The 25189-nt window shown below is 42.2% G+C and overlaps 1 protein-coding gene across 1 annotated transcript in view; it reads right to left on the reverse strand.

Moving 5' to 3' along the window:
• gria1a (glutamate receptor, ionotropic, AMPA 1a) overlaps nt 1-25189 on the reverse strand; it is a 205847-nt gene that overhangs the window by 46303 nt on the left and 134355 nt on the right. Inside the window, exons 4-6 of the mRNA XM_084352846.1 lie at nt 10912-11151; nt 6815-6999; nt 188-241 (exon numbers count right to left, since the gene is read on the reverse strand). Of these exons, the coding sequence (XP_084208972.1) occupies nt 188-241; nt 6815-6999; nt 10912-11151 (479 nt within the window). The remainder of the gene's footprint in view (nt 1-187; nt 242-6814; nt 7000-10911; nt 11152-25189) is intronic.

Raw genomic sequence — 25189 nt, forward strand, 5'->3', positions numbered from 1 at the left:
TAGGCTAAATTATTCTGCACATGCGAGTCTATTAAATTGGCAATAAAGTACTGAAAGTCTGGAATCCCGTTAAAAGCCACGTTTAATAGCGACGCAGCTTCAACGAGGGACGAAAGTATGTAGACGAGCATGCGGGAAATTTTTCCAAGAAAATCTAAAATGCAGAGATATAATGATGATTTCTTACCAGGTTGGCCAGGATGTAGTGGTAGCTCTTTGCATTCTTGCCTTGTTCAACAATCTGGAAGACAAGGTCAGAGGAGAGAGGGAGAATAAGATGCCTGTGATACACAAACCAACCTCCCGCCTGTGTGTGTTTGTGTGTGCGCGGCTGAGAGAGAGAGGTTTTGACATTGTCTCAGCAGCAAACCCGCTACAGCGTACAGTACTTGACCTTGTGCAGGACAGAGAGAAGGCAGAGTAAAAGGACTGAGCAATGAATATTTGATACAACTTAACAAAGATCTCCTTTTATACCTGAGTAAAATGTCAACATGTCAACAGATTATAACTCCATAAAATATAATATCCTTTCCTCTCCTCCATCCCCAGTAATGAATGGTATTACGGACATGTACTGCAGAGCTGGCCCGACACTCACACGAAAACAGCAACATACAAAGACCGCCAGCAGGTAAACTGATGAATTCACCTCAATATCATAATCATGAAGGCATAAAACAACCAGAGCTGAAGAGTGAAAAAGCAAGAAATTAAAGTTATAATCACAAAATAATAAACAATTCAATGGAAATAAGAAATAGACAGGGCTTAAGTTGTGGCGGACCCTGCCAGAACAGGATCAGGGGCCTCCCAGACTGGGACCGGCACCTATTTGATCGGACCTGGCACCTTCTTTGTCACTATCAAAATCAGCAAATAAATTTTTTGTAATATTCGATGTAATCTGTTCTGTTCTTCTAATAATTTCCCATCGAAGTGACTCGTAAAAGCCGCCTGTCTACATATTTTGGATGCATTTTAAATCAGATTTAAAAAATAGACATAGAGAGAGAGAGCGTCTAAATATCTAAAGCGTTAGTGTCTGAATATTTTGGCATATGATCATGTGCTGTGCTGTGTTATGGTTCAAGGAATATAGCTAAATTAGGACGAGTGTGTGTGTGTAGGTGCGAGCTGTCCAGAGTACTGAGACATGGCGGGGGAGATGATGGAGAGACAGACAGAACATGTCACTTAGTTCAGTTTCTTAGCCCACTGCTTTCCGTGCCCTAATTTCACTTCTCTCCACGCTTGTAGCAATCCAACACACACAGGAGGGAAACGACAGGGAAAAGAAGGGACAGTTAACGAGACAAAGAGAGAGAGAAAACAGTAAATAGCTGTGTCTATGCGCCTCTCAGTACTGATTTTGAGTGATTATCACGAATGCTGTGATTAATAAATGTAAATAAAAATGCTTTATTTGTGATTTACAAATCAAGCACTGGAAATACATGTGACAAAGACAACAGTTTTGATGCTTTTTGTCAAAGTCGTCTGTATTGTGTTGCAGAGGTATCTACTCAAGTTATTTTTTGGGAATAGGAATTCAACAGGAGGCCAATTCTTACTTTAAAGCTGCACTATGTTGTTTTGGTGAAGACATTTGAATCAGAAGAGAAAGATCTTCATTGACTGTTTTTTATGCTTAAACAAACTAAATAAACAAACTTGTTTGTCTTTGTTTTCATGACTGAATAAACAAACTGACCTTAAAGGACAACACAGTTTCATACTCTTTTACTTTGTTTACATGTGGCGGACCCTGCCATCTTTCTAGCTTCAAACAGTGTTTTGGGGACCTTATTTTCCTCTGAGAGCAGCTTGTTTATTCACTTATGGAAAAGAAATATAAATATTTATTCTCCAAAACTACATAGTGCCCCTTTAAACAAGCCTGAAAAGCATAAAGTGCAATAGAATGACTACCCCAAAATACTCAATTATTTCATATTGAAAAATCTGTCTGTGTATTCCAAAACACGCTCTTCTTCATCCTCTTCTTCATCCTATCAAACTACGCACAGTTTAGTGCCTTGCTGCCTCACACTGGTGTACAAACATCATTGTTTACCTTGTTGTAAGGTGATTGTTTTGAATCAGCGTCACTCAAAAACAAAAGCGATGTCAAGCACATAAAGTTAACTAATTCATGGATATCGGCTAAAATAAACAGTGCACATTACGCATTCCACTTCATATCCTCTCGACTTTTACGTGTCGTAAAAATTGCAATCAGTCATCAATTTGTATATGTAATACTGTTTACTATATTGGCCTCCCTCCCCCTCCTCTTTACTCTACTTTCAGTATCGCTCCCCTGAGAGCTCTGATTTGATCTTTGATCTAATATTCAAACAACTATGATATATTATCCTAGTTCCCTGGAACTGCAACGTGGTCTAACAATATCTTCAAATAATAAAGTCAGTCAGCCCTGAACTGTGCCACAAGCCCCTCTCCCTCGCCCACGCTCCATCTCTCTCCTGCCTGCACTGCTGTCATTCTCTAACTGCGGGCGTCGCAGGTCAGCCGAACACCGAGGGTCAGGACAGTTTGAACATTACGGTTAGGGGGTGTACTATGGTGCCAAAGCTGGTTTATTTAAACATGAAATGGGCACACTGGACACCACTTTGACTGACATTTGAGTGATTATGTGATGTAAGATGAAAAAAAAATAAATCTAGGCCGGTGGCACTAAAGGCAAGCAGTCTGGTCCAATGCCTAAATAGAGAGCCTGCTGTACTGTTCAACAAATACATGTGTGTGTATGTGTCGTTGAAACACACTGGGCGGTCACACAGCAAAAGGCAGAGTGGGCATCACTTATTCAACGCCTTGCATACAATTAATAGCCCAAGCACAGCGGACAGAGTCTGTTCAGGCACTACGCATGACCTCACACGTTTTTCACTCGCGAGCGTTTCCCCTCATGTATACAACAGGGAGTGTACTCATTTGTTTGTGCGTTGTGTGTGTGTGTTGTGTATGTGTGTGTGTCTAATGATGCTGTAGGTCATGACAGAAGGTGGCATTTGTTATTAATGGTGACCCCGGCACAAGGCGGGCCCCGCGGCCGGGCCCCAGGCAAGGAAAAACTAGAAGGGAGGAAGTGGGGGGGGGGGCAAGCACTAATGGTGACACCAATACACCCGACACTGGGGGAAAACACACATTACTGCCACAGTGGAGCTTCAAATGGAAATGTTTTGGATGCGAGTAGCTTTTTAATTATACATGCAAATTTGAGGAGTCACTCAGAGTTCATCCCCAAGAGAACGGGTCACTTTTTTTGTCTCGCTCTTTGAGGTAGCTCTTCTGTCACAATGAACGTTCGCCATCAATATTCAGCTTCTTCAGTCACCCCCAGGATACTGTCGGTGACATTATCGTAAGAGAATCTGTGTACTGTATCAGATGAATGAGATGAACACGAGGGCGAGTTTAAAGGGCAGAGGTGTGTGTGTGTGTGTGTGTCTGTGCATGTATGTGTGTGTGTGCCATTGTTTGGGTGCAGAGAAATGTGGAGGCAGGGAGCAGGTGATTGATGGTGGCCGTCTGAATGGAGAACTTCTCAGGCTCAGCTCCTGTAAACTGGTGAGAACTGATGCAATAACCTTAACTGAAGACACCAGGCCATCAATAACATTCACACGGAGCAGCCATGTCCTGCACATACAGATGGGGACTGTGTGTGTGTGTGTTGTGAACATCATTAAAGTGCATGTGTGTGTGTTTTCGTTTTTTTTTTTTGTACTGGAACAGAAGAAAACTATACAAATCTGACAGAAAACAAATAAATCATGTAAGTGACATAAATGAGCAGAACAATACAAATGACAACAAATGAGAAAAAATTGCCTGCGTGGACAAACTGGTTGCGGGTGTGTAAGTGTGTGACATTAATTGGCTGTCTCCCTTAGTTACTGTTGCTATGTCTGTCAAGATTTTCATTCTCACACAGCACATATGCATTCTTGGCAGACATTGTGACTCGTCATGGCGGACGAAGCACAAGTGGTACAAATTTTGTTGAAGGATAAGTTCACCCAAAAATGAAAATTCAGTCATTGTCAACGAGGTTGAGCCTGCTGACACTTGTAGTTTAACAGCTACAGTGAAGATTTCAGCTTTATAAAGGGTGTAAACGTCTTTTCAAACCAATTTGGAATCTCAGGGCTTTTGGAGACACAGAGTCGTTTTATGAGCCATTCTCGGGTCTTTTTCAACGTTTTAAAACAAGTCCCTATTAGGGTTAGGTGATATATAAAAAATTTCCAACTGGCCACCATCAGCCCATCAATCAGCGATTGCCAATATATTCGATGTTTTTGTATTTAAACTGGACGCAACCGGCAAGCCAATGGAATGCAAAGGTATGGTACCGTATCTAACACTACCAATTTGCACGAGCATTTGTGAATACACCATCCTGCTGACACTGAGAGACGCTCGGCTCTCACCAAATCAGCGCTTCATCCCTGCACTCCTCAGCACGCAGGGATTTATGCCAGGAAAAAATGGATACGAAATGCTGCGCGTTGCATTTTTCAAACTGTTTTTGAACTTGCGTATAGGTTAAATTTGTTCCCAACTATTATACTCCTGAGCAACTCCTCGCCAACTTGCTCAGGCAACTTGCACACAGAGCCCCGCTCCACTGGCAGTCTGCCGGCATTTCTTTGCGCTGGTCAGTTCTGCTCCTCTCGACTCCTTTCTAATCACAGTAAGACAAAAAGAATTAGCCGATAGTCCAATCGCCCAACCCTAGTCCCAATCTACTTCAGTTGTTGCAACACCATGCTGCACAATGCTGCAACATGCCTGTGAAGCTCCATAAATGTTTTGCGGACTACAAAACTTCACCATACTTTCCATCAGCATGAGGGTGAGTAGACAATGACAGAATTTTTGGGTGAACTTGTCCTTTAATTGTCCCAGTAAGCCGTGCCAGAAGCGAGCCGGCGTGCACAATACGACGACCCTGAAACTGGCTCACCTAAAAAGAACGCACTCATTTTTATTGTTATTCGAAACACCTGCTGTTCCTGCCAAAACGTCTGCTCTGTCACAGTCTGTAATAACGGTGGCTGCTTCACCACTCATGTTTTTATTCTAATATTTGAAACAATGGGTGCTTGAGTTCAGACACAGCAGATAAATGCAGCCTTCTCATTTCTGGCTGGTGACCATCAATTTCGCTGGCTGGAAAGACAACTGGCACCAGCAAATTTCATTTTGACTTTTTAATGTTCGTTTTACTGTAAGCAAGAAACCCTGAAAGAGGTCTGAGAAGGGCAGCTGATGGCTACAAGATTGATACCACACTTAAAGACTGAAGCAAAAAGCTGCGTGTCCCGGCAAAAAGTCAGCGTCATCACCAGTCGATGATTGATGTAGAAGAAACGACTGAACAGCAACCAAAGAAACAGCTTTGTTCTTGTTTTGCAGTGCAGAGATTGTTAGTCCAAGCATTATAAATATGATGAGTACAAATGTAAAATCAGATTTTTAATCAAAACGTAACGTGTGAGAGGTGCAATAAGTAAGAGTTGGCCACCTGTTGAATTCATACTCCACCGAAGGCGGGAAGCATATCACCAAGGTAACCGCTAACTGCTGCTAACTGTATTCTATTCTGGCTGTGGCTGCCGTTAGCTTGTTAGCTCACTTAGCCATGCAGCTAGCTGGACTACTGGGGAAGTCTTGGTGTTAACACCGTTATTCCAGGAGCTTTGGACTGCCGGGAGAAAGAGGCTAGCTGGTTAGCATGCTTACTCCAGTAGATATCGCTGCAACACAGTACACAGTGTCTACGGCATGATGTCAAAACTGTTAGTTCTTTACATTCTGTGGATCATTCTAGTTTATTTTGGTCTTACATATCACACCTTTGAAAGAGAAAAGGCTTTCAGGTGGAGGACCTGTTGGGATTGCTAGCAGGACAAAGCTGCTAACATTACTCCAAACTCTAATAACAGGCCTGGACAAGTCAAACGGGGTTGTTTTTCTTGTTTTTTTTATGTAACCTGTAACCCCGCAAACTAATGCAGTTAGCAAATGAAATGTTCCTTGGACTTGGAAGTAACCCTTGGTTACTACTAAAGGTAGTAGGCCAGTTAGCCAGACATGCTAACGATGACAGCTAACATCAGAGCAGACAAACGCTCTTTAATCCACATCTTACACTTTCAGAAAGGCTACCAAACAGACTCTACCTTACACTATACAGTATATAATATAAGATGTACAGTTGATGTGTGCATATTAAAATAACTATAAAGCTTTGCCTGCAATGCCTTATTTTGATCATGTAGCTACGATTGGACAATCTCTGTTTGGTTTTGGCGAACAAGCAATTGTGATGCCAAGATCCTTCTCCTTTCAACAGTACAGAGGTGAGTAACTGATGATGCTATCACAGACAAACTGCCGACTCCAAATGCCAGAGCTGCGTTATTTATCTCTCCTGTCCTTGATGCTCCGGGAGACTAAACACCACAGCAGACCACCAACCCAACCCCCACTTTCCATTTATATCCACCCCCGTCTCTCCTTTGTTCATCTGGTTAAAACATGCACAACCTTGTTCTGAAGTAGTGCTTTCAACTCCTTTCAAGTTTAAGTACGTGTCCAAAAGGTAATTTCACTGATAGATGTGAGATTTCTACTTTGGAGCTAAAACATAAAAATACACTATGGTTTTATCAAATCATGAGGTTGCAGTCTTGAAGCTGATATCGCGCTACATATTTGAACATGATTACATAATCCCCTATCATAGCAAAAACAGAGAAAAGCTCTTTACCTTTTTCAGGATGCCAGTGAGCCTCTCAGTCTCACAGTCGATGATTATCTGGCCCTCCTTCCTCTTGTCCAAATCCTGGAACACTTTCAAGAAGGAGGCCTCCGTCATGGTCTCCACATTGACCGAAGTCACCAGCCAGTTCCTCTCCGCCGCCGTGTCCAGAACCTTCTGCAGCACTGACAGGCCTGGACAGAAGAGTGGAGGAAGATATGATATTTGGGGATTGCAGAGAGTAGGAAAAGAGGAAATCTGGGAGAGAGACATTTATAAAGTTCTGCGAAAAGATAAATGAGGAGATGAATGACTTGTTGGGATTCCACTTGAGAGCAATTCTCAAGTGTCTGTATCCTGTTAGGCAGCATCAGACATAAATTATGAGCAGGTTAATCTTATACTGTGTGTAGTGGCGTTATGAGCTCGAAGATAAATTAAAATAACTCGAGAACCAAACAGAAGCTGTGCAGAAAACCACAACGCTCTTGATAAGCTTATCCATCAGAATCCCCCCGTAGCGTCGGTGATACAGCACAACGAGTGGGACAGTCCATTAAGCACACTGACACGTACAGGTGTGCTTTTCCAGCTCGTACAGCGGCGGGCTAAATAATCACCACTTTCACACTAACAAATAATCAGCCCGTGCATCATCGCGGACGACACGCTGAACCAGCATTACGTCCTCCGAGCGCCAATTACAGGCGGGGCTACTCAATTACACTGTCACCTATATGCTGCTTTGAGCATCATGGAGAAAGAAGGTAGAGCAGCCAGTGAGATGCAGGCTCATGCTAAGACAGGAAATAAAAGGCGATTAGAGAACACATTGATCTTGAGCTGTGATTTACAATCTGACTCACTGTTGTACTCCTTCGCTGCTGGCAGTGGACCAATCAGATTTCTCTCGAGCTGGCATCCACAGTTGTTTCACAGAGTAAATAAAGTAATTTCACCCGCAGCAGACTGGCAGCCATTACCCAAATGAATTATAGCAATTACAAAATTTAGAAATGTAAACTAATACACGATGTAGCCGTATTTGTTTTGCTTCCACTAAGCTCGCAAACACCGTTAAAGCCACCGTGGGCCTATACATGGTGTGTTTTGCATATCCTCCATGCCTGTTTGTTCATATTCATACAGGCTTTTTATGCACACTGAGCAAATGCAAAAGTGGCTTATCTACAGCAACAACAACAACAGCACCAAAAACAACAACACAGACTCTGTCAAAAGCAGGATGAGAAATGCAGTGACAGCCTCTGAAAGATGATTGCCTGGCCTTATTACAATGCACACCAGCTGCTCTCCAGGCAATTCATGCTGGCTGTTTGACACCAGGTCATTAAGCAACACAAAGATGGATGGCGTTTCGCCTCCACACATGACCACAATACAACACATGTAAATAAATTAGACACCCTGAAAGCTGGTGGAGGTGCATTGCTGGAAAAGGTGCATGGAGACGTATGGCACCTTTCACGGGGTCTCTTTCCTTACACTGCTGCCCGTGAGTGAATAATCATGGTCCTTGGTGCTGACAGATTTAATAGTAGCTGTGAAACTGATGATAGGCATGGGAACAAAGGAGGCAGTTAATCACGGCCTTGAATAAGGCCAGTGGGTCCTGAGGAGCATCGACAACTGTCTTTGAATGGAGTCGAGTCCCTGGTGCCGGGACTTCAGCACCACGGACAGCACCAGGCAGAGGAAGCCTCCGTCCCACTTACCATTTATTCCTTCTTTTAATCATCTTATTTTTTCCTCATGTCATTATGTGTTTATTTTATTTGTTAGTCTTGTTCTGCATTATGTACATTATGTTCCAGCACTTGAGCATACAGCTGGGCACCAGTCAACAGGAGCTAAAATTAGTGCTTGTATCTCATTATCGCTTCGTGTTGAGAATGTTCTGTACTGTACCGTATCACAGACAGACCTGTAGGCTGAAATATTACATTCCTTTCCCTCTCTCTTTCCCTTTTATGGTCTCACTATGTTCATACTGAATATCTTCTCGCCTTTTTTAAAATGTAACTATGTGGCCGATGCGCCCCTATAAATCAGAGCCAGCCTGACAGGGAGGCCTGTGGGATTGGCCAAGGTAAATATGGTCCTCCAAAGGCATCCTGCAAGAGAATAACATCATAATGGAATCTGGCTGTCATAAGCAACCTTCTGGCCAGAGGCAATACATGGAGACCTGAGCACGAGGCAATCGAGAGTAGAGGAAATGACACTTTGGGGGGGGGAACCGTTTCCTGAATATTGTTTATGACGGGTTTAATGGGCTATCAAATTTGTTTTGCCGTTCTCTGCGTTTGAAAATAAAAAAACGAAAGGCACTTTTATCAGTCGATGCAGCGCGGAAAAACAAATGTTAATAGGAAAAAAGGAGAACAATCAAATCCAAGTTCCTGAGATGTAAGGAAAGTGACATTGCATATGGTATATTTGTATTTCCCTGTCAACTTCAGATGATGGATGAAAGCACTGGAGAAATGTGGAAATATAAATACATATCTAATTTCCACTGGAAATGATATAACTTTTTTATTATTATTACTTTTTTTAGCCTTTTCGTGGCTTTATTTATAGAACAGCTGTAGAGTGACAGGAGGTGAGACAATGGGGGAGGACATGCAGCAAAGGGACACAGGTTAGCTTCAAACCCTCTGCACATGCAGATGCATGGTCTGTCTATGCACTATTATCTACAAGTGCTTTAAAAGAGAATAAGATAAGGTTAAGATGCTTTGATAAAATAAGCACACACACACATACACACACACACAATTCCTGTGTGTGAAATTCCTCACAACTAAATACGATTTTTCTTAAAGGCTTAAAATAACCCGGTAGGAGGGGTGACTACAGCATAGTATCCAGGCAACAGGAGGACTACTGATACCGATTCCACTGGCTTCATCCCACCCCTCAATCACACAGGGGTGACCCTGAGCACACACACACACACACACACACACACACACACACACACACACACACACACACACACACACACACACACACGCACAACAAACAGTTTTGCAAGTGGATAATAAAGGGATCACAGGGGATAAAAGAAATCTGAGAGACATGTGCGCCGCTACGGCCATCATGGATCAATAGGGCTGGAGAACACTGTGAAATCTCCACAGTCACTGCTCGGACTGACATGATGGCATCTGTCTTTTAAAGCTGACTTAATTTAAGCCTGTTTACGTCGCTCACACAAGTCAGAAACACCAGCAGATGAAAGTTGCAAAGAGCCGTCGTACTGTATGCATATTCAAAATAAGCAAAGTGTGCTTGCTTTTGGACACACACACACACACACACACACACACACAAAATACACCCATCTGAGTCATGCTCCAAAACCCACAACACCTGGGACAGATGGCATGGCATTATGGGAAGGGTATAGCTGATTGGCTAGAGAGGAGAGGCAGAGGAGGAAGCAGGAGGCTGACAGGTGTGCTGCTTTATTTCTGCCAGCCTCTGCAGGAGTGTTATTAAGATGTTTAAATTGAAGGCTACAGCCCTGCCTGTGTTATTTTTTTTTCTTTTGGCATGCTACTGACAAAGGGACGTTTGCAACACAGGTTACTGCTGAGGACAGCTCAATGAGAAGCGTAATCTTTTGTTCTATTGTGTGATTTATCCGCTACTCAGCAGGTCAATGTTTCTTCTCTGTGTTCTCCCTCTTTCTTCCTTTGGCGGTCTAAAATAAATGCTCTGATGGCTGCTCATTGCTGCACAATGGCTACAATTGACCCTTTTGCTGTCGCCATGGCAATATGAAGACGGCTAATGGTGGCTACTTTAACGACTGGCTCTGCCTCCAAACGTCATCATGTGCATGTAGTGAAGTGGAACTGCGTTTTAGAAAGAAATACCATGTTGAAATTTTAAAAGTAAGTGAGGGTGATAATATAAGAGAAAGACCTACATGCATAATCCTTTTCGTAGTGATGCGGCAAAGCTACAAACGATTTGTATTTACCAAAGACAAAGATGTCCACTAAAAATGATGATACCAAACATGCAGTGCGATGTGAAATGAAATAAAATAGAGGTGTGCACGTGTTTCCTACCTGAGTCAGAACTGTACATGTAGACGAACTTGGTCCATCTGTAGTGGTCGATAACTCCCACCAGAGCGTCCTGGAGCTCAGGCCTCAGCTGGATGACAAACTGGTTGGCCGTCTCGATGGGGAAGGACGGTGTGACGAAGCAGACATGCAGCGCTCCGCAGAAGGACATGAGCATGTTGACTGTCTTCCTGTCATACAGGCCGATGATGGCATACACACCCTTGGAGAACTGGGAGCAAACTGCCAGAGAGAAGAGAGAAAACAGGGACATGGAGAAGATTAGTCTCTGAACAGATTACAGGATTTTGGAATATTTGTGTCCAAGTGAAAATGTTGAAAAAAATGTATTTATTTATTGTATTAAATATGTTTTTATTTTAGAAAATAGAAAATGTATTACAAGCACACAAAGTATATTTTAAATGTACTTAGATAGATATAAAGACGTCATTAAGTTCAAATTCAATGGACTAAAAACAAGTATACTAATTTAACAATACTTCAAGTGGTATTTTAATGTACTTTAACGTGTGCTTTGTTGTAAGTCCATTGTAAATTGTACAATATAGGTTTAATTAGAAGATTTACAAATAGTGCACTTTAATGTTAATTTATTTTATGTTGTACTTCTGTCTACTCTTAAAAAATATGCCAAATTTCAAGTACTTATTTAAGTCATTTACTGTAGTTATAGAAAGAATCATTTTTATGTCCTTTGTAATTCACTTTCAGTAAATGTCTTTTGAAGTGTACTGATGATTAGTCTGTCTACAAGTATACTCAGGTATGATTTAATATACTTAATATATATATTTTTGCACAAGTGACAGTAAAGGCCGGGGCTGTTATTGTGAGCAAAATGAAATGAAAACAACGACTTCACATAGTTTCACAAGGATGATTTGACTTGAAATTATGACCGATAGATTTCCTCGTGTGGGAGGAACAAAGATGTATTGAATTAAAGCTAAAATTATTAGTCACACAATTGATTTAACGGTCGATTCCAGCCTTTCCAATGTGCTGCTTTTCCTCCATCTTACAGTCAATTCTAAGTGCTGTATCGCACAGTCAAGTATATTGAAAATGTTGAGTGTTAAACTTCTAGTCGAACAGAAAAAGCTATCTGGGGACATTCCCTTGGGCTCTGTGAAATTATGATGTTCAATTTCAGTATTTCTGATGCTTTGCAGACCAAACAGCTAATCAATGAATCGAGAAAATAATCATCACAAGTCTATAATGGAAGTAGTCGTTAGTTGCAGCCCCATATCAATTAAATTGAAGTGAACTAAGCTAAATTGATTTCCAGATAGTGTGAAGTTTTCATCATGCTTTCATCTAACACCTAAACACCCAGATGTATAAAAGGGAGATATCTCTGATGGGAAAAAGTGGGGAAAAAACTGAAAAAACTGAAAACATGGAAAATGAGATGTCTGTCATTAGTCACACTTCGTTAACCCTTTCCATTCAAAGCTGAGTCACACACAGTGCTTTTGAATTTTCAGTTGAAAGCAGCTCTAATAGCTTCGTCCATTCAGCCACTCTGTGGCACGTTTATGCAAAGCTGGCCAGTTTTGTCCATCTGTGAACCACCAGTCTGTGTGTTTGCCTTCAGTGAGAGGTGGAGGAGGTGAAGGCAGATTAGGCATAAAGAGGTTAATCAATGCATCCCCGGGGTTCCATTGACATTTTACAGACAGCTGGAGGCGGCGTCCATCTCTCATTTGCTTTTTCTCCCTCACTCTCTCCATCCGCCCATCGTCTGTCTGTCCGTCTCTGACGGACTCTGACTCCCTTTCACACCTTCTAATTTCTGAAAATAGCTCGTTTACGTCCGATGCGTCTCTTTGGAAGGTATATCCTCTGTGTGCTTTCAGCATGGCATGCTATCTTTGCCCTCGCAGGTCTGGCCTGGGCTATTTTCTGCCGTGGCGATGGGTGGGCCTTACTTATCTCAGTATTTACCAAACAGATTGAAGCCGCTGCCTGTCCCCGCGCAAGGGCCAGCTCACCGCTAGGAGCTGAGGGAAAGACAGTGAGAGGATGGCCCGCACCCAAAACGCCTAACCTGTCACAGACCTGCACCCTCCGGGCAGGCACGTGTGCGTGTGTGACGGAGATAGAGGGAGGGTGAGAACGGGAGAGAGAGGGAGAGAAATTCGGCAGTATCACATAAAAATACATGTGCACACACATGGATGCACACACACATATGCAGCCTCTAGTGCTCCAAAAGCCTGGTGACTCACCCTACTTAAAGCAAGCCCTGAAATAGACATTTTGAGCCTCGCCACACTGACTCAGTAACAGAACTATCTTTCCTTCACGGCCTGCACACGGTCTTGCTATTAAATCGACACTCTCTCCGCTATTGCTTTCCTCTAGCACACATTATATTTCCCCTTACAATTTTCTAGGACCAATTTCAGCAGTGGCCTCCATGTTCTGCCTGGATAAAAGGTAATGAGAGCTTGTTTGACTTTTTGTGCAGTGTCCTATTACTGTGCCCTACAGCAGGTTACCATGTTTCACTGAATGTGAGTCATTTTTTCATACCTACAGTCTGTCTGACAAAAGAAAAAAAACATATAGCCATGTGGCACCAGCTGCCTGCTCCGTGCTGGCAACGATTACCATGCGCTCGTCTAATTCGACATGAGCACGACACAGAACATTAGTGTAACTCAGCAGTCTCAGGTCTGGTTCGGACGGCGATAGAGGAGCGGCCTGTTGAGCGTGTTTGCGTGCGCGAGCGGCTAGTTAGCGCCGCTCCACATGTGTAACGACATTTGAGGAAGGGATGAGAGACCTAAAGTGATCTTGAAGACCCCAGCAACACCTGTCCACCCTGGCACAACGTGTCTCCTCGCCACAGTTACAGCTGCCATGGTGGCAGGACTGAGGTTGCCTGGGCAACAGTCAGTTTCTCTGGCAGGGATTACAGCAGCTCAGAGCTGCTAAAGGACTTTTGGAAGATGAAGTGGGAATTGTGAGTGTTTGGACATTTTGTCATAATTAGGTTGCCCCTCAAGGAATTAGCAAATTTGCAAAACTGACTTGGCTTTGCAGAAATCCCTCGATAATTTCTAAAATAATGAACGATTTGCAGCACATTTTCACCGCTCCGCATTTTTTATTTACACTCACAACAAACCATAATCATTTCCAAAAAGTCAACAGCAATCTTCGACGCTTGCATACAGATGATGCAGCAAAGCTCTCCCGACTTTACATTTTCACCCTTTCCAAACTTCTTCTATGAATGAACAACAAGTTGATTTGCATTCGGCCAAAGAGGTTTGGGCCGCGGGAAACGAGAGGAAAACTCCTAAAGGGACTGATGCTCGCACAGCAGGAGGAGCTGTCAGAAACAACTCACGCAGCTACTGTGTTCCCTGTTCTCTGTTTCCTGTGCCCTGCAGCTGTTCCTCTGCTTAGCATGAGCCAAACATCAAATGACAGACGTGTCTGTGCCGGCTGTACAAAGAGGGCGTGTTTGTGACAGTTGTTGCTGCATCTGAAGCTGTGGATGATGGGAGGGCTGTGAGGGCTTTGGTAGCTGCATCCTTCGTACTGCCCATGAATGTTTATAGCCCAGTACAGAATCATACAATGCCACTGGGACATCACTGGTTCACGTCTAAAAACAAGAGGTTGACCTGATGACTACATTAATCATGAAGCTGTAAAACCATGGCCATATATTTGAAATAATGATGGATTTAAAGAACTTTGAACCTGAGTCTATTGTTAGAGTCTGAGACATTTGTAAGCACCTCTAAGACACTTCTTAACAGTCACAAACTTTTTATAGGCCCAAGTTTGATTTCATCCTTCTGTTATTGGCAAAAGCCAATAAATATAATCTTTCAATTTTTTTCTAAATGCGGAAAGAATAATTTCTTAACTTTAGAATGGGATTGTTTTTTCTAACTACAAAGTGTAGTTAACTGTGTCATGGTTTGTGTTTTTGATTTAGCTACTCTCTGTTTTATTGTGTAGATGATATCCTTGCGTGTCATGTTTTGCTTTCTACTTCCTGCCTTTGTCTTTTTCCCACAATTTTTCTGTGTACACCTGTGTTTTGTTAGTTATTGCATTGCTGTGTATTTAAGCCTGTGTTCTCTCTTCGTTGGTTAGTTTTCTTGTGTTCTCTTTGATGCCTTTTTGTTGCTTACATTTTGGATTTTGGATTTTGGATGACTTCATCTTCTTATTGAGGCTTGCTTTTCGTTGTTCAACCTGCCTGCCTCTGTGTGGCTTGCATTTGGGTCCCCTTGTTGATCATATTTAAAAAAATAAATAAATCCATAATAAAGCATATATTAAGGAAAGGTTTAACAATGACATAATAGGTAAGGTTCTTAAGCAGTATATTAACTGTTAACCTGTTTCTGTGCTTTTAGTCTTATAATCTAACAAGAAATGTGTCTATGATGCTATTATTAACACTTTTTTTTAGCTGTAGACAGGGAACAATAGCCTGATATCAAAGTGAGAACATTTGACTGGGCAATATGCAAATACAGCTCTGTTTTTTGCCAGAAACATTGGCCAACTGTATCAGTCAAAGGTATCAAGGTGCCCTTGTGCACGGTAGCTGCCTCCCAGTTGCTCCACTGGAGCTGATTGCCAACCTGTGCACAGGCCTGTGGTATTACAGAGCAGCTCCTTCATGTCGGTGTGTGTGATTCGTTTTTCAATATTCTCTGCATTGCTTGATACGTCAAGAAAATCAATACAGCTGGATTGAATCGTACCGTGTGCAGTAGCAAAACAATTTTTCAAATGTATTTTTTGGGGAAGCCAAACTCTAACCAGGTTTCCGAGAATCAATATAAGGATGTTGTTTTGAGGATGTTGGCTCAGTGAACACATGTTCTCTGAACTCATGGGCTTACTGTGACCGCATGCAATCCACAAATGTTTGTAAGAATGTTATATACATTATATGCCTCCACAAGCACACACACACACACACACACAGAAGGAACATGGAGTTTCTACTATTTTCCTCCCCTGGGACATGCATGCCATTATCCTGTGCAACATTAAGGTCAGCAGTACGGAGGGAATTTCACAGCAGCAGGATGCTGGGTTCAGCTGGAGGGAACGTACTGATTGGAGGGTTCTTGTTCAGCCATGCATAAAGGTCCTTTTTTAATAGAGCCCCTCTACTGAGGACTGACATGTCAGGTGACTCCACAAAATAGGACATCCGATTAAATTAAGTTAATCAGTAATAAGCCATTCGCTATTCTGTGTATTTTTACAACAAAACTTCTGTTTCTGTTTTCCAAAGATATGAAATGAATGTTTTTTGTTTATTTTTTTGGGGCATCGATGGACAAAAAACGTAGACTGGAAGAGAGAGCAGCTGAATCCAGCCCAGCTTTACTCCACCTCAGTATAACCCTGTCAGATTGATTCCCAGAGTCACACACCACCTTCATACAGTGAGTCTCACTCCAACTACTACACACCTGGGCTTATGTTGTCCATCCAGGGTCACCTTTATACCACAAGACCACGGATCTCCGACTGATCCCTAGGGAGCTCAAATCTGTTCTTTTCAGTCAAAAACTGGTTGCAAAATGAGACACAACAAGGAAAACCACTGATGCTCTATCAAAGGTGCAATGTATAAGAATCTTTGTTTAAAAAAATAACCAAAAATATTGACAGAATGTGAAGAAATAACAGATTTCATGTCATGGTGTCTATGTAGTTTATCACAGATGTTTACCAAAGTTAGCGTACTAACCAGTTAGCCCTGGCCATTAAGGGTTCAAAGCTCCTGTGCAAGCAGTGTAAACACCAATACTCCCCTGGTCCCTGAGTTGAAATAGGGCTGCAACTAGCGATTATATTTTTAATTATTGATTAATATGTTGACCATTTCCTTGGCTAATCCATTAGTTGTTAGGGTGTTCTTTCAGTGGACAAAACATGATATAGTGCCCTATGGGTGCCTTTTAAGTACCCTTTCTGCGTGCTGGTGTTGCCCTCGCATACAGCTTTTTATTTTCCCCTGCCCTTCAAACATCTTGAATCCACCACTGCTTTCATAAAGTGAAGAAATCAGAAAATATTCACATTTGAGAAGCTGAAATTAGAGAAATTGAACATTTCTGCTAAAATGAATTCATTATCAAAAAAGATGGCAAGTAATTCAGCAGTTTACGATTGAATCAGTTATTCGACTTGTCATTGCAGCTCATTTATGTTAGAAAAGGGAGAAAAAGATCAAATCCTCACATTTATGAAACGCAACCAGCAAATGTTTCACATTTTTGCTGTAAAGCTTGAATGGATTAGTTGATTATCAAAATTGTCTCAAATTGGTCAACTAATCAACTTCATCTTGATCGATTGTTCAGCTCAGTTTTTGCAATGACCCATTTTTTTAAGTCCTCATAATAGCCGGCATCAAGAAATGTAAACATAACCATAACATTACACTTTTTTTCCCACCATAAATATCCACTTTGACCTCATACAATCACCCAAAACATTGTCAAAAATTGCACATGTTGAAGAGCTTTCAAGAGACTCTTTTCATATGAGCCCTTAAGTGATGCCCTTGGGTGCTTACATTAAGGTGTGGACCTAGGTTAACACGCCAACGTGAACCATGTGAACAGCGTATTTAGGAACCTCCATTCACCCTCATTCCCTGTCATCTCTCTACTGTCAGCTTTCTAATAAAGGCATAAAATGCTCCCACAAAATAAATATATAAATCTGAAAAAACTAGTGCAGGTATGAAAGCAATTTTTCATGTTAGCTGGCAGGCAGTTCCCTTAGTTTGCTGGCTCATAATCAAAGGTATGCTATACTATCTTGTCCATACTTAAGGTATCCTTTTGAAAGACAGAAGAGGGCTGACAGTAGCAGGAAGGTTGCTGTCACATCAGGCAGTAATATACACCACCTCCACAAGGGTGAAGGGTCACTCAATCAACCACAGAGCCCTTTGAAGGGGGATAAACACATCTGACACCAGACACTGAAGACGCACACAATCATCCTCCACTCAGCCACCCATGGCTAATAACTGTCAGATGATGTGTGTAATAAAAACAGAGAGCATGTTGTGGTCCCTCAGGTCCCATCCATCTTCCGGAGAGCTAATCAGCTATGTTAATGAGAGGCAGAGCAAAAGAAGTTGATATCCGATTCGCTCACGGGCACATCCACGTGCGCTCAGGAGCTGCTTAGGGTGCAAACGCACCCTCCTCGACACCTCATCTCAATAAAAAAAATGTCTCGCTGGTTCTGATGAGAGAGCGTCTCACACACAGCTTGTGCCTGTGAAGAATCCCTCAGGTGATGGGCGGGGGTGGCCTCCAACACAGCATGACTCACACAGTGCAATCAATCCGCTTCCATTCAGAGGACAGGGACCCGAGGGACGGAAACACACAGCACCAATAACGTGGATCTGCATGAATGTCCCCAGACCTGACTGAGTAGGAGGGTTTTTACTCTGGGATCTCCGGCTAATGACTTGAAATCTATTCTGGAGATGATTCACTCAACGATAACACGCCAAAGAGATCCTTCAATCGTAGCATATTGTCAAGAAACGCAAAACAGGTTTAAGAGGTTTAAAGGTGGAGGTTGGTTTTGCCTCGCTACCTTTCTACCTCTCTTGAGGACCCATACCCCATGGAATGTTGCACTCCAGAGAGGTGCGCTCGCTGTTCCCTGGAATAAACAGCTTTAGCTCCCCAAGCTTAAGAGAGATTTAGTACCTGTGCAAGAGCAATAAAATCGTGTTTATGTCGCTGCTGGTACCAGTGTGTGTGGCAAAAAAGAGAGACAATAATAGAGAAAAGGGAGAAAAAGAAAAATGAGGAGTTGATGTAGAGGTTGAGCTACTGAAGGTAGACAGAAGGAAAAGTGAAGAAAATAGAAAATGACAGGAAGTCTCTGTTGAGCTTCTCTTGAGCTTCCACCGCTGGGGATAACAGTGATCAGAGCAGCTGACCAGCCAAACAGATCTCAGATTAAAGCCGGGCAACACTGAATACTCATGGGAGATTATATTACTTGAAACAGGGGGTAATTGGAGGTTAATAAGGACGAGCCAAAAAGCAAGCATGTCTTGGAAATGTAGGTGAGAGCGGACAGAAGGCGAAGCCGGGTTGCTTGAGAGGAGAAGAAACAGAAGCATTAGTGTCTGAGAGGGGAGATGATAGGGAGACTGCTGCGAACAAAGAGAACAGATGCCAGCCTAGCAGTGGGAAACACAGGGACCACACTGCGAAATCTAGATTTCTCCTATTTCCTCAAAGTAATAAAACAATGGCACGGCGTTGCCTCATTAAATGGGTAATCGAGGGTGTGAGAGCACTCCCCCCAGCTCCCAACATCCTGTGCCTCACTCTCTAACCCTCTCACGCTAGGCCATTGTCTCTCCTCCTCACTGTTTTGTCGCCACGTTTCCAATCTGGTTTGCAGAGGAGCCCTGCCGCCTGCTGAATAAATGCTTACCTGGGCAGCGGGTCAGAAACCCAGCTCAGACCAACTCCTGTCAGGGGGTATGGAAACTCCAATTATCTCCTTAACAATCATCCCTTAGCAATTATCTCCCCATCTGTGTATCAGTGTCGACAGGTGCAGAGGGACAGTTGCGCTCACACACTTCCATTTCTCTGACAGAAGAAGTGATGGAGGTGGATATGTGGAGCAAGAAGAGACGAACACACAATCTGCATGCTAATTCATTAGGAAACATTGTATAAATTAACAACTGTCTTCGGCAAATTCCAGCCGAGCCGCTGGGAAATGAGAGGAGGTGTTCATGATGGACCTGAGCAGAATCTCTGAGTTACAGCCAGAAACGCTGCATTTTCATTTTCTTACAACAAACAACTAGAGGTGCAAGTAACAATTATTATTATTTTGATTAATCAGTAACACTGAAAATGTTTTTAATGTCATATAACACTGAAAAATGGCCGTCATAATTTCCCAGACAGTTCCTCAAGGTTACATCTTTATAAAAGAACCAAATTCTTTCATTTAAAAAGCTCACATTTCACACTTTTGCTTGATTATTGAAAGTTTTATTGAAAATTGTATTCATGGAAATTCATTTTCTGTTTGTTGACTAATCAATCAATCAATCAATCAACTTCCTGTTCCAGCACTACAACTGACTTTGGTTAAAGAGGAAATGTCCAAAAATTAACTATGATGCACCTAACGGGTAGGATATGTTTATCTGCTGCAATATAAGCTGCAAATGTTAGCATGCAGGGCTAACTGGCTAACTCCCTGGTAATGCAATCGTTATGTCCAAAGCCAAGAAGCTCATCATTCATTTTCATTAGCTATGTTAAATCAATCCTTTTAACATAAGTCAGGTGGACTGAGTTTCAAACTAACTCTCATGTAGCTAATGATAATTATCTAGTTAGCTAGCAACAACAAAATATGCTCACGACAGGGTTATTTCAGCCGACAAAATGATGTTATGTCACTGTTACGATTGCAAACTGTATGTGTCCTGTGTGTGAATTAAGCAGCAGGCTATGTTTATCTGCTAGGACAATAAGCTGCATATGTTAGCATGTGGGGCTAACTGGCTAACTACCTAGTAATTCTAACGTTATGTCCAAAGCCAACATTAGAACGAGTCCACTTTTGGTGTTCCCCTTTGACATAAGTCAGGTGGACAGGGTTTTAAACCAATTTTCGTGATGCTAACGACAACTAGCTAGTTAGCTAGCTACGACAAAATATGCTCACGACAGGGTCATTTCAGTCAAAAAAATTGATGGTTGGCAGCTAGAACTGAGAAACCTGCTTTTGTCCACCTATGTCTGAGGTCAAGGAGCCTTTGTCTATAAAAAATGTGTGGAGGAACAGTGCGAAAACAGAAAACTTGACAGACGTAGCAACAACATTAGTGCTTAGTCAAGTAGTTCGTCTCAGTGAAACTTTTAAAATTAGCCACAAAGGTCTGACACATCCATGAGACATATCGTCATGGAATTTAATGTCTTATTGTCTGACCGTAATGCCTGTGAGTGTGTTTGGATGTGTGCGTTTTATCTTGTTTGCTTTTCCGACCTCCAGCAACATGGCAAGGCAGTCATTTAGTACTGAGAGCATCTGAGCGGCTGTGCAGTTGACAACAGCAGTCTTGTGCTGTCATCGTAAGAGCAGTTACACCATGTCTCGCTGTTTAATATGCTTGTAGGCTTTGTTCCTCATTAAAGTACACAGAAGCTCCCGAGATGTGCTGTACGACAAAAAAGAGGGACTCCGCTTCTGTCTTTGCTGCAAAACCATGACAGCTGCCGTCATCCGGCGATCGCTCGTCCCTCCACCCCGCTGCACAAATCCTGGTCCTCATCCCCGAACACATTGTTTTCTAATTGCCAGCCCCACACGTCTTAGCTCAGACCTCCACGTCCCAGCTGCCATTACCTCCAGGGACGACAGATTTGTTTTAAATACTTGGTGAGCGTGCATGCATACAGAGAAGGGTTCGGAGCAGGCTTAGAAAGACAATGAGGAGAACAAATAGAACCAGAGTGGACGCTGCCGTCGGTATCACGTGTGTGTTCGGAGGCGTGTGTGTGATAAAGACTGGTTTCTTGTCAACACAACCGAATTCTCAAACCTCGAGGCACCGGCTCGCCATCGGGGTTACTTTTATGTGGCGAGCGGTTCTTAGAAAATGGTCATGCAGCGGGTGGGATTAAATGACAGGATGCTTATTTTCCCCTTCTCAACCGTTTCTGTCTTCCGTCACCCCTGCCCCGTGCGCACATCCCCTCTTCCTTTCTTTTGCAAAGCAAAAAGGGCACGCGCAACACAGAAACAATCTCTATCCCCCTTCTGCTCCACACTCTATCACTCTGCTGCTTGGGGAGCCGTTTTGGCTGATCTACATTGATTGCTATGGGCCATTCTCTATCCCTGGCGCTCCGGAGCAAAAAATCCAAGCCTTCTCATTCATCAAACTAGCACCTGCCAGACTCAAGCCCTGGAGAACAACCGTCAGTTTTTTTTTTTTTTCCCTCCCCATTCTATTTGTTTTCTCCTCGACAAATAACTGTCATGTCCCAAAGAGTCAGGAGGGAGCGGTGATCTGCTATTCGTCCAACTTGTTCAATAACACGTCGAACAGTCGGTAATCCCTCTGACATGCATGCACTGTGGAAGTCAGTCACCACAGCTGTACCTCAATGACTGACACGGTAGCTACACAATAAAATACAACACCCCAGAGCCTCACTGACACCAGCCACTGGGTCTGGAAATGTGGCTTAACCTCCACCCCCCACCCTGTTCCTCTTAACACATACATCCCAGCTGAGACACTCCTTTCAGTGGTGTTGTTTGCCCCTGGAGGGTGAGAATGGAGCAAAAAAGAAAGAAGAAAATGTAAGAAATACAGAATTAAATGTTGGATATTTATAGCTTCTAATTTTAAGCATTTCAGTGCTTAACAGAATTGGTAGAAATGTCTTTTTTTTAGAGATATTATTACATATTTATGCTTATAACTCCATGGAGTGATAGCTTTGGAAGTGTTGCATTGAATAATACATTAAAAGCATCTGCTCCAGCTCTGTCTCTTGTTAGCTATTGTGTGTGTGCAAGTGTGCGACCACACAACTTCACAATGCAGACTCACATGCTCGCACCCGTTTCTGTTTAGTTGTTAGAGCAAGAAACTACTCTGATGAGGAAAACTCAAGGCAACTGTGGCAGTAGCCTGACGCACAAGGAAACACAACATGGCTACAATGGTTTTCTCATGCATGTTGAGGGATGGTGGATGGACTCTTGGATTTTTATAGTTATGGCCAACATTTTGATAAGACAATTGATAAGATCTGGCAATACAGCTACAGTGCCACACTTAAGTCCAATGGAAAAAAATAGTATGACATCCAGTAGAGTGCATACCTCCACCAAGGCCCAACAGCTCCCTTTTATTAAATCAACTTCACACTTCATCACAATTGATAGCCTCACACAAAATTTTAAACCACCCGCAACTTCTTAACCGTAATTGAAGATAGCCAGATTTAAGATTTGCATCAAGTAAAGTGTACTCACTCATAGATACCATCCAACTAAATACACCTCAAGATCCATGCGTAACAAAGTATCAAAAAGTGATTCATTATCACTCAATGTTGAAGAAAATGAGAAAAACTTCCTGGTCCGCCCCATCCTTCATCCAATTTTTTGTGGAAATCTGTTCAGTAGTATTTGTGTAATCCTGCTGACAAACATACCAACAAACCAACAAACCAAACCAACCACCAAACATCCAACCACCAAACATCCAACCACCAAACCATCCAACCAACAAACCAATCAACCAATAAACCAATAAACAAGGAGATCAAACAACAAACAGACAAACGAATGGACAAAAGTGAAAACATAAACTCTTTGGTGAAGATAAAAAAGAAAAAGACGAGCAGTCAGCAAAGCCGACATTTAAGTTAGGTTATCTAAAACAGTGATTTCCAATCTCAGGCTTGGGAACTGCCCAAGCGGTTGGACGATAAATCTGAGCAGTCACAAGAAGATTAACAGGCTTGGAAAAAGAACATTTATCCTACAAGAAAAAAAATCACATCTCCAAGTGAAAAAATATCCTCTTTTGGTTGACATAGTCATAACCCACTAACAGAAGCAGTGACTGTGTTGGAAGGGTCACGAGCTAAAAGGTTTGGAACTATTAATCTAAAATAATTTATTTTGAGGTAAAACTGAAAGTACAGTCACATGGAGTGCAATAGGTCAAAGTAGAATCAGAAGTTTGGGTAATAATTGGACCATTTCCTTTATTTTTTTCTCTTTCTAATTGGTTTGGTTAACCCTGGGGTGTGTTTAAAGTCTACCCAACTGCCTGACTATGACGCAGTGTTCCCGGATCTCAGCACTTAACTTGAAGGGTACAATGTTATTACTACTCAAAAAGGAACGATGGACGAAATTATAGAAATAAGCTGTAATAACCTGGAATTATCCTTTTTATGTTGAGTCACACTTCTTCTCTTTGCCTCTCAGAGACTTTTGATGAATATTTTATTTCATAAACTTTGACTTGCAGATTTAACATGGTAGGTGAAGAGAATTCAAAACGTGTAGACACCAAGCTAAACTCCCTGATTCTTCTTATTTAGGAGTGATTGATCCTACCAGGGTCCAGCTATATTTAACATTACACGACCAGACTAACTGCAGCTTTTTGCTCAATATTCCCTGATTATCTACATCGATCTGTGACACCGCATCATATTTTTTTGCGATAAATGGGGAAATTTTCTCCTCTGCAAGCAAAACTTAACTGAAGACATCATTTGTTTAATATCTTCATAATTAACTTCAACACCATGAAAATATAATTATAACTTTAATTGTTTATACTCGTTATTAAAAGTTCATTTCGCTCGCATCACTGATAAAGTCTATTTCCAACGCTTCAGGACTTGATTTACCACTGACGTTCGACCACCCCTGGTCTTGACCTCTACCTGTACACTCTCTGTGACAAAGACCTACATACATCCCATCACCCAACAGTAATTCATATCAATCCTAAAGGCCTGCCCGGAGGGAAGCAACCCCCCTCCTCCCATCCTTGCTGTATTGATCAGCTCGGCAGGCCTCTGTACTCAATTCATTGATCATGGCTGCCTCGTAGATCTTCCTCCAGTCCTCTCTAACCGGCCTTCATAGACCGCAGGAAATACTGCTGCCTATATCGCAGTGACAACACAAATTGTCTATTCCATGAACACTAATTAGTCTCTAATGAAAGGTTTATTATCAGGGTGGCTCAACTTGACACAAAATCAAACGCATCCGTGCTAGTGACTCACAGCGCTAAATGTACACATAATTCAAAATTCCATAGTGTGAGATGTTACATTTTGTTGCCAGGTGCAATATTCTGCAGGCAGTTTTTCAACCAAAAATAGCCAAAGCTTAGCCTGAATCTCACCACACACATGTAGGATATCAAAGAGAAAAGTAGATAATACAGCCGTGAGCCTGCAGGGGATTTGACATGAAGCTAGCGATTCAGTGACGTCCTTATTATAAACCAAGTCAATAGCAGATTATGGTAATGTGATATCTAACTGAGGGGGACTGTGACTAATATTCTCCATGTACACACAGCATCCCTAGCAGTTATTTTTAACTGCAGGAAACATGTAAAATGAGTCAATCCAGCAAGTGCTTTCACTGAAATTGTGAAAACAAAGGCGCATATAGAAAATGA

Source organism: Pagrus pagrus, assembly GCF_965226575.1.
Source record: "Pagrus pagrus genome assembly, chromosome: 5".
Lineage (NCBI taxonomy): Eukaryota > Metazoa > Chordata > Actinopteri > Spariformes > Sparidae > Pagrus > Pagrus pagrus.